Source organism: Mauremys mutica, chromosome 13 (genome assembly GCF_020497125.1).
Source record: "Mauremys mutica isolate MM-2020 ecotype Southern chromosome 13, ASM2049712v1, whole genome shotgun sequence".
Lineage (NCBI taxonomy): Eukaryota > Metazoa > Chordata > Testudines > Geoemydidae > Mauremys > Mauremys mutica.
Genome location: NC_059084.1, coordinates 56,647,672 through 56,665,683, shown reverse-complemented (window position 1 = coordinate 56,665,683; position 18,012 = coordinate 56,647,672). Strand labels below are relative to the sequence as shown.

At 57.6% G+C, this 18,012-nt stretch overlaps 2 protein-coding genes across 4 annotated transcripts; both read right to left on the bottom strand.

Moving 5' to 3' along the window:
- Positions 1 to 3,327: 3,327 nt before the first annotated feature.
- On the bottom strand, positions 3,328 to 3,807 carry LOC123347795 (ribonuclease-like). Its single transcript, XM_044984989.1, has one exon. The coding sequence runs from the start codon at positions 3,805 to 3,807 to the stop codon at positions 3,328 to 3,330; it is 480 nt and encodes a 159-aa protein (XP_044840924.1).
- A 3,555-nt stretch (positions 3,808 to 7,362) lies between these two features.
- On the bottom strand, positions 7,363 to 17,665 carry LOC123348935 (ribonuclease-like). Of its 3 annotated transcripts, none has more exons than XM_044986640.1 (2): positions 17,615 to 17,665; positions 7,363 to 8,141 (listed from the first exon to the last, which is right to left on the bottom strand). In XM_044986640.1, exon 2 carries the CDS (start codon positions 8,121 to 8,123, stop codon positions 7,689 to 7,691), a length of 435 nt encoding a protein of 144 aa, XP_044842575.1. In that variant the 5' UTR covers positions 8,124 to 8,141; positions 17,615 to 17,665; the 3' UTR covers positions 7,363 to 7,688. The 3 variants fall into 3 exon arrangements, with proteins under 3 accessions (XP_044842575.1, XP_044842576.1, XP_044842574.1); XM_044986641.1 differs by lacking the exon at positions 17,615 to 17,665 and adding an exon at positions 12,941 to 13,045; XM_044986639.1 differs by lacking the exon at positions 17,615 to 17,665 and adding an exon at positions 10,147 to 10,243.
- Positions 17,666 to 18,012: the final 347 nt, after the last annotated feature.

Genomic DNA, 18,012 nt, shown 5'->3' with positions numbered 1-18,012 from the left:
CCTAAATCCCCTAGATGGCACTGAGGCTCTCAACCTCAACCTAGTAGGGTCACCTGCAACTAGACCATGTCGCTTTGTGTTGATGGAGCTCGGCTGGGGAAAGTCCCTCTGGCTTTTGTTTCCTTAGTGAGAGAGGGGGTGTTATCTCTGAGGGCAAGGAGGCGAGCTGCTACCAAGTGCAGTACAAGACGCTTTTCAGTGCATTGGGCTTTTCTCTGATTGGGATGCAAGGCTGACTGCCAGTCTGAATTTGTCTAGCTTCAATTTACGGCCACTGGATATTTTTAATCAGAATGTCGTGCCAGGTCAAACACCTTGCAGAATTTGCAGTGTGTTATGTCAGCACTTTTACCTTTATCGACCAAACGTTTAATCTCATTACAAAAATATCAGATTAGTTTGACAGGATCTAGTTTCCGTAAATCCATGTTGATTTGCATTAATTATAGTAGTCTTCATTAGTTATTTATTAATCAGGTCCCATATCAGCTGCTCCCTGGTCTTGCCCAGGATCAATGTCTGGCTGACAGGCCTCTAATTACCAAGGTCATTCCTTTTACCCTTTTTAAAAATTGGCACACAATTAGTTTTCTTCTAGTCTTCTGGAATTTCCCCAGTGCTCCGAGTGATCAAAAATCTTCCTCAGCCGGCTCTTTTAAACTCTTGGATGCAAGTTCTCTAGACCTGCTGATTTCAAAATTTCCTCTTTTTTTCCCCCCGCCTGAAGAGCTTTACTAAGTAGCTGCAGAGGGGAAATGCAGCTGCTGCTGGGCTGGAACCCACCTGCTAACAGTGCGCAGCAATGCTAAACATTTCCAGAGAGGAAGCGAAGGGGAAGCCTGCATCCAAACGAATCTGTAGAGGGAACTTTAGGGGTTAAGAACAATAGAAATGTCAGGCTGGAAGGGACTGTGTGAAGTCATTGAGTCCAGTCCCCTGCGCTGAGGCAGGACCAAGTAAACCTAGACCAGCCCTGACAGGTGTGTGTCCAGCCTGTTCTGAAACATCTCTAGTGATGGGGTTGGAGATGGACAAATCGGGGCTCTTGGTTTATGTTTCTGACTCAGGGTCATTGGTTCTGAGGTGGGGGTGGAGTAGCAAGGCCCAGGGTCTGATTGGGCATGGCACATGGGGGCGGGGGTGACTCTGCACTCCGTAATGATTTATGGAAATACATTATGTTCACACTCATAAGCATAACTGGAATATGCTTTATGCAAAAGGTCTCTTGTAAGGTATCATTACAAAGCTTATAATTTACTGTGTTCATCCTATTTGCATGTATTATTTCTATGTCTGGAGATAGAACAAGATATAAACTTGTATTACAGATGTAAAAACATTAAGTGGAAGCCATTATGGGTGCTTCAGAATCAATGAACTGCGAATGGGTTAGTTTACCTGCAAGCCATCCTGTGTAAGTGTCGGCCAGCTCCTAGGTAATGAAGAAGGAGGTCTTATGCTGACATGTGGTCATGTGACCTAAACTGGAATCCGTCTTAAACCTGGTGCTTTTCCATTTAGAAGAAGGGGTGAGGACCCAGAGAGACAAAAGATTCCCACCTGGTGCAAAAGCTATAAAAGGGGGTGGTACAGAACAAAGGGGGTCTCCGTCATGAGAGAGCCCCTGCTTTTCACCTAAGATGCCAAGGACTGTACCAGGGGAAGGGATTGGGCCCAGACTAGGAAGGAGTCTAGTCTATGAAAGAAGCTTATTGGAACATCTCTGAGGGTGAGATATACCTGTAAACAGTTTCATAATGTATTAGGCTTAGACTTGCATGTTTTTGCTTTATTTTGCTTGGTGACTTACTTTGTTCTGTCTGTTATTACTTGAAACCACTTAAATCCTACTTTTTATTCTTAATAAAAACACTTTTGTTTGTAAGTGATTAATACCTGGGGGAGCAAACAGCTGTGCATATCTCTCTAGCAGTGTTCTAGAGGGCGGACAGTTTGAGTTTACTCTGTATAACCTTTTATACAGAGTAAAACAGATTTATTTGGGGTTTGGATCCCATTGGAAACTGGATGTCTGGGTGCTGGAGGCAGGTGACCTGCTGAGCAGTTTTTGGTTAAAGTCTGCAGCTTTAGGGGCGTGGACGCGTGGACCAGAGCTGGGTCTGTGTTGCAGCAAGCTAGCGTGTCTGTCTCAACAAGGCAGAGTTCTGGAGTCCCAAGATGGCAGGGGAAACTGGCTCAGAGGTAATTCCAGCACGTCAGGTGAAGGTCCCAAGGGGGTCTCTGTAACCAAGCCTGTCACAGCGGGGATATCGGTTTAGCTGGGCCCAGGGGTTGCATCAAGCAAGGCAGAGCGTGAGGGGAGCCTGCACACTGGCGGGGTCATGGTGCCCAATCCACTCCCTGTAGAAGTGTGCGTTTCTGGGAATAGGAATCTCTCATCATTTCCTGTAAAGAGGCAGAGGAACTTTCCAAGGGGATAGCTCAGGGCCAGAACCACCCAGGGCTGTGTGTCTCTGAAAAATCCCTGTGGCCTTGAGTGATCACTTGCCTTGCTTTTAAAGGCTAGAAGATTGCGTCCTCTGACCTCTGTGAAACAAATATGCAGTCCAGGCACCAGCTGTGTCCTCAGGTTTACAGAGCCCATGTCCTAATCACAGAGCGAGGGAGGGCAGGTAGATTCAGAAACTTTCATTCTCTCCCATCTTCCCCCGCCCCACTCACTGGGATATAGGGCAGTCTCTGGCCATCCTTGTGCTGGGCTACTGGGCTACCTGCCCCACTCACCACAGCCTAGTGCCCCAGCCCCCAGAGCACTGCTGTGGGGCCAGCCTTGCCTGTCAGGGGAGAGCGCCCCGTGCTCACTCCCTGCAGCACAGCGCCCCTTAGCGCCACACTGGGGCATTGGGGTCAGCACTGGCTGCCAGGGGAGAGTGCCCCCTAATGATCTCCCCTCCCTGCTCCATGCAGCACAGCACCCCCTAGCAATGCACAGGGGCATTGAGCAGCACTGACTGCCAGGGGAGAGTGCCCCGTGCTCACCCCTGCCCGGTTCCCTGCAGCACAGCACCCCCCACTGAGCCCCCACCCCACTCCACACTGCATAGCACCCCCTAGCAATGCACAGGGGCGTTGGGCAGCACTGACTGCAAGGGGAGAGCACTCCCTACTGAACACCCTCACCCCACTCCCTACCCCACAGCGCCCTCTCCAGACCCTCGCACACACTCGCAGCCACGTCTGTTCCAGTAAATGTGTTTTATTCCTGGTAGTGAAGGGCAAACTCAGCCCAACGCAGCCTAGGGCCCCTCCTGCCTCCAGGCCTGAGGCAGCTGCGCCCGGCGCTTCCCTGGGCTCTGGCGTGGCTCACGCTTTCTCGTTGTACTGCACCGGCCACGTACCGTGGACGCAGCCAATGACAATGTACCTGGAGGCCGCATGGCTGCGGTAGATGCACCGCGCGCCCTGCGTCCGCCTCAGCTCGCAGGTGGTGACAGCCAGCGGCCTCTTGCTGCGGCGCATGCCCTGGTAGGGCGTGCCCCCATCCCTGCACACGCTCTGGATCTGGGCCCGGGAGGCGTGGATGAAGGTGTTGATGTCTTTGCAGGGCCGGGCCATGCCCCGGCGCTGCATCATGGCCCAGCAGTAATCCCGCCCGGCGTTGGTCCGCGGGTTGTCGTGGTGCTGCCGCAGGAACTTCTGATAGCGCGGGCCCTGGGTTGAGGCGCAAAGGAGCAGGCAGACCACCAGCAGTGCCAGAAAGAGGGGGCCAGTGCCCTTCAGAGTGCCCATCGCCACCTGCAACATCAGGCAGGGCCGTCTGGCTTGGTACGTGCCCCCCGCCATGGCAGTGAGGGAGAAGCCCCCCTGGGCTGACCCCGCAAGTGTGGGGCATAGCCGTGTGGCCATGGTACGGGTGGGAAACTGAGGCACAGAGACACTGAGCCTGAGGTTTCTAAGGCTTCCTTCCATGAGCACCAGCTGCGCAAATTGCTTAAGCAGTTTTGGAAAATCTCAGACTAAGTGACTGTCTGGAGTCACACACGCCGTGCAGGACCTAGCAATAGAACCCAGGAGTCCTGATGCCCAGCCCACTGCCCCTCCCTCCAACGACTAGACCCCACTCTTGGCTTCCAGCCCGCCCAGCTATAACCTTAGACCCACTCCCCTCCCAGAGCCAGTGTTAGAACCCAGGAGTCCTGGCTCCCAGTCCCCCTGCTCTAACCACTAGCCCCCACTCCCCTCCCAGAGCTGGGGATAGAACCCAGGAGTCCTGGCTTCAAGCCCCTCACTGCCTGGCTTCACTGGATCGATTTGCATCTATGTGTCTCTCTCTGGGTTTTTTTCGTCTGGCTCTTCATTTGTGTCACGTGCTGAGGTCTTTGGCTTTCACCGCTCGGTGTTTCTGCCCATCTGTGTTAGCAAGTGCGAAAAGTCGGGACACTTTTTTTTCAGGGGCGGAGGGTATATTTGTCTATGTAAGACAAAGCCCCTCATATTGGGACATCTGATCACCCCACTCTATGCTCTGCCTGGGGTGTGTGTACCTGCCTAGGTGAGCATCTTTCCGAAAGCTGTGGATGTCTGTCCCTTTGGGCCAGTCTCTCTGTCCATTTCTCTCCAGCTGGTCTCAGGGGGCTGGGGAAGGTCCGGAGCTCTGTTCCCCTTAGCTAGATCCCTCGCTGACCCGGTCACCTTCTCAGCCTCTCCTCTGGCCGAGCTGGGCACCCCACCCCCAGCCCTGCTCCCCACCCTGGGTTTAATCCAGTCTCTGCCTTACCTGGTGGCTTCGCTCCTGCTGGAGCACAGGGTCTAAAGCTGAGCGTCTGAGTCTCCAGCCTGGCATGTGCCCCTTATATACAGCCCGGCTGGCCAGAGAGGGCTCCCTCGAGCCAGTTTCACCTGCCCAGGCCCGGAGATGTCGGGTGGGGCATGAAGCCAGTGAGCACTGGGCGCCGGCTAGTTGTTTGAGCCAGCTCCTTCCAGCACTAGGGAGCCTGGCGACCTCCGAAGCCAGGGGCAGGGTTGGCTGGGGTGGGGCCAGAGGGTCTTGCTCGGTGACCCCTAGGGGAAGGCGTGGTGGGCAGTGCCAGGTTTACAATGGCGCCGGCAGCACCATGGAGCCGGGCCCGTGCTCAGAAGGGGCCCTGTCCTGCTCTGCTTGCACTGTGCCCTGAGATCCCGCCAGCCCACTGGCTCCCCCCGCCGCCCACTACTTGCTCCTTTCAGCCTGCCCGCTGGTTGGCCAAGGGCTCCTCTCCACCTCCTGGCCTCACCCTCCGGTTTCTCTCTGCCCCCTGGCCGGACCCCAGTGCACCTCTGGCTCTGGGCAATCTCTGCTTCCCACCACCTGTGGGGCCCCACCTGTCTCCGCGGAGCTGAGCTGCCTGGGACTGGTGCAGAAGCCTGGCCAGGCTCGGTCACTTTGCGGGCAGGGGCCGTGTGAGGGACTTGGCTGGGCCCCTCCAGGGCCAGGCAAGTGGGTCCTGAGGCAGCCCGGCCAGGGCAGGCGCTGGCCTGGCTGATCACACCACTCCCGAGGGGCCGGGGCGATTCCTCACCCTGGGACCACCCTTGGCTGCGCTGCCAGCTCAGCCTTGCAGACAGTTGCCTCCCAGAGGGCCGGTGAGTGCAGACCTTGGGGGAGTGGGTCTCTGGAGGGCCTGGGGGGAGGGTGCTGGGCTGTAAGGGGGCAGGGAAGATCTCTGTGTGTTGGGGCACTAGGGAGTAGAGGGTTCTGGGGTGGGGGGTGGGCAGTTAATACGGCCCTGGTGGTGGGCTCCATGTACCAGGCTACAAACCTCTTGCTGGCAAAGGAGGCTGCTGAGGCATTGGCCTGGAGGTGGGAGACCTGGGTCATGGTCCCAGCCTTTGGTCAAGTCCCTTGGCCTCCCCGTGCCTCAGTTTCCCCACAAGGGCACATCTTCCTTTCTCCCACAGACTGCTCTGAAAACCCTCGCCTTGCGCTGCGAGCAAATTGAGACGAGGCCTGTCTGTTACTGCGGGAGTGTGGGGCCCTGAGCTCGGTCGGAGTCTGGGCAGCGCCCGGCACAACAGGGGCCCTGCAGGCGGGAGCTGTGGTAGGTTGGCATCATTTTCCAGATGGAGAAACTGAGGCACCAAGCTTTTATTTAAAAAAAAAAAGAGAGACTTTCCAAGCCACGGAGGGATTTGGGCCTCTTTCCCCCATCAATTTCTACTGTAAATCGAAAGGGGATGGGGAAAATCTGCCCCCTAAGTCACACAGGGAGCGCAACTGAACTCAGGTGTCTCCACTTCCAGTCCAGGGCCTTACCCTTGGGCCCATATAGCTGGAGAGCTGCTTACTGCTGAAGGGCCAACTTCTTGGGACCGTCCCGTCGGGTCAGAGCCGGGGACTATCAGGAGGCCCAGTCGCTTCCCCCCAAGGGAAGTCTGGTGTCTCGGGGCAGAACCTGACCTGCCAGAAGGGCCTGGCTGAGGTAGGCGCGGCAGTAAGCAGGTTTCCAGCACTCTGGAGACAGGGTGCCACACTGCCCAGCCCAAGGGCTGATCCGGCTTGGCAAGGACGCCGTGGGGCAGGTGACCCCCAGGGGATGATTTAGTGGAGTTGCCTGAGGCCAGCCCCATTGTTTTGGCTCCACACTGAACACACAGGTCACTGGCCCATTGTCCTTCTCCAGGCGCCGGAATCGGCTGCCACGTCGCCCATTGGGGCAGCCCCAAGTCCCACCTCTGGTTCCTGGCAGCTGCACCGGGGGCCCTGGCCAAGAGGGAGGAGTGGGCAGGCTCAGGAATGGCTGGGGAGGGGTGGGGGGAGGCCACGGTCACGTAGGTCAGACGGCCTGGGGGGGAGGGGGCATTGTCACCAGCACATCCATCAAAAAGGTACCCGCCATGGACTGACAGGAATAGTGTCGGCTGGGAAGGCGGAGAATATGAAAGGAGACATAGTCCATTCCCCAACCCCCTGAGCCAGCCAGTCCCTGCCCTGGGGGCAGATGGGAGCCGGCGCCCCCTAGAGGGGAAAAGCCCCATGCCCCATGCCCCCCTGAGCCAGCCAGTCCCTGCCCTGGGGCCCAATCGGCATCGTAGGCGGCTTGACTCCACTGAAGCTATGTTGAATTACACTGGGAGGATCTGGCCCCACGGCCCTGGCGGGGCGACCCAGGTGTCCAGCAGGGGCGGATGTAGCCCTGAGGAACCCAGGCGGGGGGGGTTAGGCCAAGGAGAAGGAAGAGAGACGGCATTGGGGACACACAAACCCAGCTGCTTTGCAGAATGGAGCCTTTATTGAGTCAGGAGCGGAGCAAGGTCAGGAAATCTGAACGTAACCAGATGCACCTGCCCCGCTGCCTGCACTGCACTCGCCCCGCCCCCCAACCCAGCTACCCCATACACAGACAGCTCCCCACCCCCACCTTTTGCAGCACGTCTGGTGTCCAGGCCGCCTGGAGACACACGCAGCAGGGCGAACGACCAGGCAGCCTGCATGGCCTGGGCAGTCCTGGGCTTGTGTCCAGAGCAAACCTCACCGGACAGGAGCTGCATGGCTTTGAAGCACTGCTCCCATGGTGCCAATGTTAATGGAGAGATGCTGATTGACACCAGCTGGGGGGCTGGCCCCATTGACCCCCATAGAGCTATGGTCCTTTCACACCAGCCGGGGGTCTGGCCCACTCAACACAACAAGTGGCTGAGGACTCAGTTCCATGCCGAGGCGGGGCAGGGCGTGGTGCCTGGCCCTGTCACATGATGTGGCTCTCGTCGAACTGCACGGGCCAGCCTGCCGGGTCGCAGGTGACAACGAGGAATCTGTGGTTGGCGTGGCCCAGGTAGCTGCACCGGCCCCACGGGGGGCCCTTCAGCGAGCAGGTGGTGACGGGGAACTGAGCCCGGCTGCGCCGTCTTCCCCAGTACTCGATGCCCCCGGAGCCACAGACAGCCTGGATCTGGGCCTTGGGGGCGTGGATGAAGGTGTTGATGTCTTTGCAGGGCCGGGCCATCCCCCGGCGCTGCATCATGGCCCCGCAGTAATCCCGCCCAGCGTTGGTCCGCGGGTGGTCATGGTGCTGCCGCAGGAACTTCTCGTAGCGCGGGCCCTGGCAGCGGGCAGGTGGGGCCAGGCACCAGGCCAGCACCAGGAACAAGAGCAGGCTGAGCCCATCCCGAGAGAGACCCATTGCGGAAGCAGGGTAGGCCTGCAAGAACAAGACACCGTAATGCCCGGTGGAGCTGTGTCCTCTAACGGGCACTACAGGCAGCAGAGGGTGGGGGCGGGGAAGGGGCGGCTGTACTGTATAATGGGCACTAGGGGCAGCAGAGGGTGGGGGTGGGGAAGGGGCGGCTATACTGTAAATTGGGCACTAGGGGCAGCAGAGGGTGGGGGTGGGGAAGGGGCGGCTATACTGTATAATGGGCACTAGGGGCAGCAGAGGGTGGGGGTGGGGAAGGGGCGGCTATACTGTATAATAGGCACTAGGGGGCAGCAGAGGGTGGGGGCGGGGAAGGGGCGGCTATATTGTATAATGGGCACTAGGGGCAGCAGAGGGTGGGGGTGGGGAAGGGGCGGCTATACTGTATAATGGGCACTAGGGGCAGCAGAGGGGGGAAGTGGGGAAGGGGCGGCTATACTGTATAATGGGCACTAGGGGCAGCAGAGGGTGGGGGTGGGGAAGGGGCGGCTATACTGTATAATGGGCACTAGGGGCAGCAGAGGGGGGGAGGAGGGGAGGGGCGGCTATACTGTATAATGGCCACTAGGGGCAGCAGAGGCTGGGGGTGGGGAAGGGGCGGCTATACTGTATAATGGGCACTAGGGGCAGCAGAGGGTGGGGGTGGGGAAGGGGCGGCTATACTGTATAATAGGCACTAGGGGGCAGCAGAGGGTGGGGGGGGGGAAGGGGCGGCTATATTGTATAATGGGCATTAGGGGCAGCAGAGGGTGGGGGTGGGGAAGGGGCGGCTATACTGTATAATGGGCACTAGGGGCAGCAGAGGGGGGGAGTGGGGAAGGGGCAGCTATACTGTATAATGGGCACTAGGGGCAGCAGAGGGTGGGGGTGGGGAAGGGGCGGCTATACTGTATAATAGGCACTAGGGGGCAGCAGAGGGTGGGGGCGGGGAAGGGGCGGCTATATTGTATAATGGGCACTAGGGGCAGCAGAGGGTGGGGGTGGGGAAGGGGCGGCTATACTGTATAATGGGCACTAGGGGCAGCAGAGGGGGGGAGTGGGGAAGGGGCGGCTATACTGTATAATGGGCACTAGGGGCAGCAGAGGGTGGGGGTGGGGAAGGGGCGGCTATACTGTATAATGGGCACTAGGGGCAGCAGAGGGGGGGAGGAGGGGAGGGGCGGCTATACTGTATAATGGGCACTAGGGGCAGCAGAGGGTGGGGGTGGGGAAGGGGCGGCTATACTGTATAATGGGCACTAGGGGCAGCAGAGGGTGGGAGGGGGGAGGGGCGGCTATGCTGTCTAATGGACACTAGGGCGGCAGTATAGGGTGTGGGGCAGGGAAGGGGTGATTGATTTCACACAGCCTGCTTACCAACCCTCCCCGCCCTGCATTGACTCTCTCCAGTCCAGTTACCGCTCCCGCTCGTCCCCTTGCCCGGCCCGGCCCGGCCCTGCTCTCCCTTTCCCCAGTGTGCAGCTGGAGAAGTTCCTGTGGATTCTCTCCAGATTTAGGTCACTAAGAACAGACTTTGGAAGTTCGTGGCAGTGCTCGGAACCCAGGAGTCCTGGCTCCCACCTCCCCTCCCTCTCCACACCAGGCTAGTGTACACTGGGGACATACATCGACATAGCTCTGTCTGTCAGGGGTAATCCACCCCTCCCCCACTGCCATAGTTGTGCTGACCTGACCCCCACTGCAGGCAGTGCTAGGTCAGGCCCCTCAGGGCGGTGGATTGCAGACACTGGCGGGCGAGCCCCTCTGGGTTTACACCCAGGCAGTCCAGCGGTGCAGGTGCAGCATTTCATATGTTAACAGCCTCTCTGTGCCCTCTGAGGGCCAGCGATAGACCCAGGAATCTGTACAGCCTACCCCTGTCTGCAATGGGGTCAGGGCCAGATTCTGCTCCCAGCCCTCTGGGGTCAATCTGGAGTCACGCCCTGTCTGCAATGGGGTCAGGGCCAGATTCTGCTCCCCACCCCGAGTCAATCTGCATTTCCCCCCTGGCTAAAATCTGTTCTCAGCTCACCTGAGTCCTGCAGCTCCCCTCAGAGATGGATCTGGCTACCAGCAGAACTGAGCGTCCCTGAGCCTCCTTCCCCTCCAGCCCTGTTATATACAACCCGGCTGGGTAGCTGGGGGGGGAAAGGAGGGGATGGGGGAAGCTCCTCCCACTGAGGGGCCCAGGGATTCTGGGTGGGGTAGGGAGTTCTGGAGCAATGGGGCTCTGGCCAGTAGCTTGCAACACTGTACACCCTACAGTGCCCCTCAGCCCAGCACTACCCCACAGCCAGGGCTGGAACCCAGGAGTCCTGCCCCCTGCCCCTGTTCTAACCCACTAGCGTCCCTCTCCTGTCCCCAGCTGGGGAATAGATTCCCAGTCCCCCCACCCTGTGCTACCTCACTAGGCCCCACTCCTCTCCCAGAGCTGGGGATAGAACCCAGGTGTCCTGGCTCCCAGCCCCCTGCTCTAACCCGTAGACCCCACTCTCCTCCCAGAGCTGGGGACAGAACCCAGGTATCCTGGCTCCCAGCCACCACCCCCCGCTCTAACCCCTAGACCCCACTCCCCTCCCCTCCCCTCCCAGAGCTGGAGACAGAACCCAGGTGTCCTGGTTCCCTGTCCTGTGTTTTAGTTATAGCCACACACACACACATACACCCAGGGTTGTTCGCCAAGGGATCTCCTGATGAAAAGCTGCCAGCTCCCTGCTGGCTGTTATCTAGGAATGCCTGGGAGCAGATAGCACAGACCCCACACAGCACCCCTGTCCCCCGCTGCCCCCCCTTCACCCACCCCCCTCTCCCCCTAAGCACATCGGCCCTGCGCTGCTCTCACATGCAGACATGGGGCCTAAGACAGCTGCATGCTCAGGTCCCATTTAAATCAAACCAAGGAGACTTTGGTGGAGGAGGGGCCAGGCTGGACACCAGGACACCTGGGTTCCCCCTCAGGCCTCTGGGAGGGGAGTGGGGCCTGGTGGTTAGAGCGGAGGGAGGAGTCTGGGATCCAGGATTCCTAGGTTCTCTCCTGGCTCTGGGTGGGCAGTGGGATCTAATGGTTAGAGATGGGGGGGGCTGGGAGCCAGGGCTCCTGGGTTACCTCCGGCGGCTCCCGGTCACCGGCACAGCTGGGGTGCAGAGGCAGCTTCCCGCCTGTCCTGGCACCATGGACCGCGCTGCGCCCCGGAAGTGGCCAGCAGCAGGTTCGGCAAGCGACTTGGCATGACTCTCACCCGCAGGCACCGCCTCCCCCCCAAGTTCCCATTGGCCAGTGTCCGGCCAATGGGAGTGGGGAGCTGGTGCTTGGGGCGGGGGCAGAAGCCTAGAAGCCAGACCCGTAGCTGGCCACTTCTGGGGCACGGCGCGGTGTCGGAAAGGTAGGCACTAGCCTGCTTTAGCTGGGCAGCGCTACCGATAGGACTTTCAACGGCCGGGTCGGCGGTGCTGACCAGAGCAAGGTGACGCAGTGCCTGACATACCTGGGCGCGACCCACAGTTTGAAAAACACTGATCTAGTGGGTTAGTGGAAGGGGGCTGGGAGCCAGGACTCCTGGGTTCAGTCCCTGGCTCTGGGAGGGGGGAGGATCTAAAAGATTAAGCAGCGGGCACTGGAGGTCAGGACTGCTGTGTTCTACCCCGGCCCTCAGAAGACACTGGGGGGCAGTGGCTGGCGTGCGGAGGTCTGGGAGGCCGGCTCGCTGATAGTCTCCTGGCTGTGGCCACACCCGTTCTGGAGTTTTGTGCCTCAGTTTCCCCACCTGCAGCACAGGGAGCAATCCTGGGTGGGCTACCAAGTGCTAGGAAGCTGCCAAGGGGAATGGGTATGAGAGGCCTCAGCCACAGGCCGCTCTGACCCCAGGGGGGGCCCCTCCGGGTGTCACGCGGTGCAGAGCAAAGATCCCCAGGGCTGGTTCCTGGAGCCATGATAAGCAGGTGCCAGGACAAACCCAGTGTTTGCTTGTGGCTCATCAGCAGCTATTATTGGTCCCCATGACCCCCTTGCACAAAGGCACTGGGAAGGGAAAGTCGCGGGGAAACCCCGACCGGCCCTGGGAGCAGGAATGTCCACACAGATATGGCTTGGGGATTGCCCCGGAGACCCCCCAACAGTAAACAGCACAGGGGTCACCGGCCGCTGGGATGCAGGCGCATGGAGCAGCTGCCCAGACTCCTGGGTTCTACCCCAGCTCTGGGGAGGGGAGTGGGTCCTGACTGGTCAGAGAAGGAGGGCTGGGAGTCAGGACTCCTGGGTTCTCTCCCCAGATCTGGGAGGGGAAGGAGGGGTCTAATGTATCACAGCAGCAGGCGCTAGGAGACAGGACGCCTGGGTTCTCTCCCCAGTTCTGGGAGAGGAAGGGGAGTCTAGTGGGTCCGAGCAGTGGGGGTTGGGGTCCAGCACTCCTGGGTTCTATGCTGACTCTCACAGGGGAGTAGAGCCTTGTGGAGCCCCCTTGGTCTGGGAGGGGCACAGGCCAGGGGCCAGTGGGTTACAAAGGCAGAAAACTCTGTCTCTCATTCCCAGCTCCCTGAACCTGCACTGGACAGGCCCCAGAGAGAAAAGTCTCCCTGCTGCAGCCAACCAGCTTTTCTGCCCTGGGGCCGGTTGGGAACCACCCCCTGGCGTGGGAAGGACCGGTCCCCTTTGCAGCAGCTGGCGCCCGTGAGCTGGGACTGGCTAGAACAAGCCCTCAAGGGCTCAACAGCTGCCTAGCCCATCCCAGCAGCGTACATGCATCCGCTTCCATGTTGCGCCGCCCAGAGGGCAAAAATCACCCGTGGTCCTTTGCTGGGATCCACAACACCAGCGGGGATGAAATTACCTTCTTGGTATTCACCACTAGCGGGTTCTCTCCTGGAAGAGACAGAGGGAGTCACGGGGGCAGATAACCCCATGTCTCAGGGCACCTGGCTTCCTTTCCCATCTCTGTGTGGCCTTGGCAATTAATTTCGCTCCTTTGCCTGTGGGAAAGGTGATGCTGCGGGGTGGGGGAGGGATTGAACTTGCAGATCTAAAGCTAAAGGCTAGGCCGACAGAAGAAACTCTGGCTGCCAGACAGAGCTAGAGCCCTATGCTGTGCAGTCCTGGGTCACAGGCTTCAAAAGACTTCCCAGATTCCAAGCCAGACGGGGCCCTTGTGACCATCTCATCTGACGCCCTGGAAAGGCCAGAATTGAATCGGTAAATGTTGGTAAATGTCAATTTCACCGCACACACCTGTGAAAAACTCTTTCCGTCGCTGATACTCGACGGGCACAGGTCGGCGAAGTCACACCCACGCAGCCGGAGAACTTCTTCACATTCGATCAAAGGACGTCGACTTTGTATATTTTGACACATGACGTTGAGAAGTGGGGTTGTGATGGTTTATTGAGTGTTAACTTTTTTGCATCTCACCGTATACGTATTGTGAGCATCTTCAGCCTGGCTGGGCTTGGTATCCCCACCTCTGTGCCGTGCCTGCCGTCCGGACAGCGACTGTTCGCGGGCATTCAACTGCCCCTGCCGGGGCACTGGAAAGAGTCAGACCATGGATGGGTCACGAATGGCTGCCACCGGCGACAGCGGCTGGCCCGGCCCACAGTTTCCTCACGCAGCCGTTCCCAGAGTGCCAGCAGGTGTTACAATGGCTGCGGGAGTTCGACGAGGCCTGCCCCAGCAACAGCACTGGGGACAGGATCCAGGTTACCCGGCAGAGAGTGAGTGAGTGTGTGTGTGTGTGTGTGTGTCCCTGTGCCCCTGCTTTGTGTGTGTGTGTCCCCCTGCACCCCCTGCTGGAGGGGGACAGGCCCTGCTCTGTGTGTGTGTGTGTGTGTGTATCCCTGCACCCCCTGCTGGAGGGGATGGGCCCTGCTCTGTGTGTGTGTCCCTGTGCTCCTTGCTAGAGGGCTAATCCAAACCCCAGGACCATCCAGGCCGTGTGACTAAACCACGCCTGTGTCTTGTCTCATAAGCAAAAACCTCTGCACTTATGCTTGGTTCTCATGACCCATTTCTAACAAGAGTTGCACAGCCCCCTTTAGTGGCCACTCCACACATAGGACAACAGCTTGCTACTGCTACCAGCCGGGAGATTTATTTTTAATATTTCCCTCCTAATAATTTCCAGTTAAAAAGATAAATGAAAACTCAGCCCTGCTTTCGGGGGATTGATGGGGTTGTGCTCAGGGCAGCTGGTCTCTGGGGCCTGAAAATGATGAGATGGAAAAGAAACCAGCAAAAAGAAAAAAGAATATGTGGTAGGTGTGTTTTGTTTGTTTAATTTGTGTGTGTGTCTCTGTGTCAGTGCGTCTGTGTGTGCGCGCACCTCTTTTATGACACCTGATTTATCAGGAGAGGGTGTAATTTTTCTCCAGTATCTCTGAGAGCTGATTGGAAAATTGGGGGGAATTTTTTTTCTGATGGAAAAATGTCCATTTCATTGAAACAGAAAAATTCCACAAAACTGGGTCATTTTTAACATTTCATTTAGAAAAATATAGAAAAAGGTATGTAGAAAGTTGTGTGCTGTGTTGTTGTGGTCCCAGGCTATTAGAAAGATGAGGTGGGCATATAATATCTTTTAGAAGCTGGTCCAGTTAAATATATTACCTCCCCCACCTTGTCTCTCTATTTAGAAAAGTGACATTTTTGGTACAGAACATTTCAGTTTTTTGTTTCAAAATGACTGTTCATCCCAAACTAATTTGCTTTTCATAAGAAAAGTTTTCAAAGGGAAAAGTAAAAGCTTGGAATCATTGCAAATTTGTTGAAAGAAAATGTTTCAATTGACTCAAAAATTATTTCTTTAAAGTTAATTTCACGAACAATTTCAAAATGTTGGTGTTTGGTGCTGAAATAGAAGGCACCGAAATGTCCAAATATTGGCCACAATTTCCATTTTCTGCTCAGTTTTACTCTCTGAAACCAGTAATTTTTAGCTCCTATAAAACAACTTTGTTTTCACCATGCAATGTTCTGATCTGTGATACAGAAGAGCCAGCACCACCTCTGAAATTGAGCATCATGGATCATCCTTGATTTAAAGCATGATGCATTTATGTGGCCCACATGATATATTCCGATTGTGCGGCATCTCTACTGTCATTTGAAAACAAAAAGTCAGGTTCTTTCTAGCCCTCGTGGCTGCAGAAAAAAACTTTCCAAACCTGAATGGAGTGTATCTGATTCAGCCACACCTGCTTGAGCTTGCAGAGTGCCTGAAACAATGACTCCAAGGGGTGAACCCTGCAGTTCTCTCTTGATCTACTTGCAGTGAAATGACCCTTCAGTGTCAGCGTTAACTATTTCACCATGATGAAATGGGAACATCCGTGAAAGCTGAGTTACTACAACCAGGCTGTATTGTGCCGGTGACCTCCTGGCAAAGCTCACATTGACGTCAGGGTGGGGATCTGGTGGGGATTTGAGGGTCCTGAATACACATCCTGGCCGTGGGACAGTAACATGGAACTCAGCCCAGGAGCTGGACACCCCTGCTTTAAAACTTTCTCGAGACCTTTTCGTGCAGCGAGGGAACATGCACAATGGCTCAGCGACACCCATGGTTCTGAGGAGCAAGACCAGGTATTGTGCCACCCATCAGCACCCAGACGTTCAGTTCTCCAGCCAGCCCCTTGGTGCTTTCTCCTCACATGTGAAAGGAGCTTCCTCTATACAGACCTAGGGATCAAACCGGGGCTTCGGCCATGCCCCAAGTGACCCCAGTCTCTCAGCTGTAACTGACCAGGCCCGGGTGGCTCCAGAGGGCAGGTTGTGGCCACAGAACTGGACAGCATAAATTCAAACCCCAGCCTGGACAGAGAGCTGAAAATGAAATGCAGGCCTGTCATGCCAGCCTGTCTCAGGGGAAATGTAATCAGGGTCCAACAGGCTACTCAGAAGGTGTTCAAAGTGTTCCTGGCTCTGGGAGGGGAGTAGGAGTTAGTGGCTAGAGCAGGGTGGGGCTGGGAGCCAGGACTCCTGGGTTCTATCCCTGATTCTGAGAGGGGAGTAGGGTCTAGTGGTTAGAGTGGGGGGGGGAGCTGGGAGCCAGGATTCCTAGGTTCTGTCCAGGTAGGGGGTTGTGTCCAGGCATCCCTGTGCTGACACCATCTCCTAACCCCTCAGTGTGTCCCTGACTGCTGGAGGGGGGAGGTCTTCGGCAGACCAGCTGGATCTGGGGGCAGAGAGCAATCAAGGTCGGCATCCCGAGGGGCCAGGCTGCCTCCTCCCCAGGGAGGCAGGAAGGATCAGCCCCCCTTTGGTAACTGGGGGACCCCACTAAGCACTGGGATGGGACCAGTGACAGGAGATGGCTTCTCCCGCTCCCAGACCTAGAGAGGTGGCCTCCCTGCATAATGATCATTGATGGCAGCAAGACCCGGGAGTGGGCTGCAGTTCAGTCCTGGGCGAGTCATCCCTATGCAGTGTTATGTGTGGTGTTACCAGCTGCCCCACCCCAGAGCTGGCTGCATCTCAGTGCCAGCCAAGCCATTCTCATGCTTGGCTCATCATGGGTTTAGATATAGGGGGTCAGACTTAGCCAGGTCTCATGCCCACGCCCCCACCTGGCCATGGCGTTACTAGTGCTTCCGCCTAATGTTAGCTGTGAGTGTTTCGCACCTGGGCCCGGTCCACGCTGTGTGGCCCATGGAGATACTGCGCCCACATGTCTCCAGACAGTGCTGGGGTGGGGGAGCAGTTTGTGGGGGCCCCTGGAGTGCTGCAGAGCCAGTGAGGGCCCTGGGCACAGCTGGGTGGGCACCATAATTAACACCCAGCAGAGCGTCTGGCCTTTCCCCCAAAGGCCAGGATTTGTTCCAAATAGGAATGACAAAGTGGCGGGGGGGCGATTTCCCGGGATTAGAATCCTTCGGCCGCAGCTTTAACGCAGCGGCCCGGTGGCAGGGGTCCATTACTGGCAAACTGGGAAACTCCCCAGGAAAAAATGTGATTTTGTGGATGCTGCATTTTCCACTGGAAAATCATTGCCGGGGGGGGGGGGGGGGGAATTCCTGACTAGCTCTAGCGCTGGGACCCCTAAAGATGGGCAGCCTCCGTTCTCTCCCAGCCCTGGGCTTCCCCACAGCTCTGCCAGTGCCCCTCACTTCCGACCCCCAGCCCTCTGCTAGCCCAGCCCTGGGCTCCCCACAGCTCTGCCAGTGCCCCTCACTCCAAACCTCCAGCCCTCTGCTAGACCAGCCCTGGGCTCCCCACAGCTCTGCCAGTGCCCCTCACTTCCGACCCCCAGCCCTCTGCTAGACCAGCCCTGGGCTCCCCACAGCTCTGCCAGTGCCCCTCACTCCCGACCCACAGCCCCCTGCCATCCCAGTCCTGGCCCTTGCAGCTCTGCCAGTGCCCCTCACTTCCAATCTGCAGCCCCTGCTAGCCCAGCCCAGGGTTCCCTCCCAGCTCTGCCGTGCCCCTCCCGCCCGACCCACAGCCCCCTGCTAGCCCAGCGTGGGGCTCCCCACAGCTCTGCCAGTGCCCCTCACTCCCGACCCGCAGCCCCTACCGTCCCAATTGGATGGGATCTCAATCAGGGCCTAAGGGTCCTCTCCTGCTGTTCTCCAGGTGATGGTGCCAGCTTCTCCCTGAGAGAGAGGAAAACAAGCCTTGACAAGGGCAGGAATTCAAAGCACCAATTCGCTGACTTTGTTCAGGCTTCTCTGATGGAAAAAACCCTTCTCTTGCTGCTGCTGCAGTGCAGGAGTGACTCAAACCTGCCAACTGCAAACTGTTCCAAAGCCAGGCTTGCCACAGCTTCCCTGCCTCGCCGGCCTTCTCCTTTTCGAACCTGGCCCCCACCCCCCAGAGGTCACACATCTGTGCCGGGCTGGGGCTGGACTTGGCAGAAACAGCTGCAGACAATCCGGGAAACAGAGGCTCACCAGATTGCGTTTCAGTGGAATC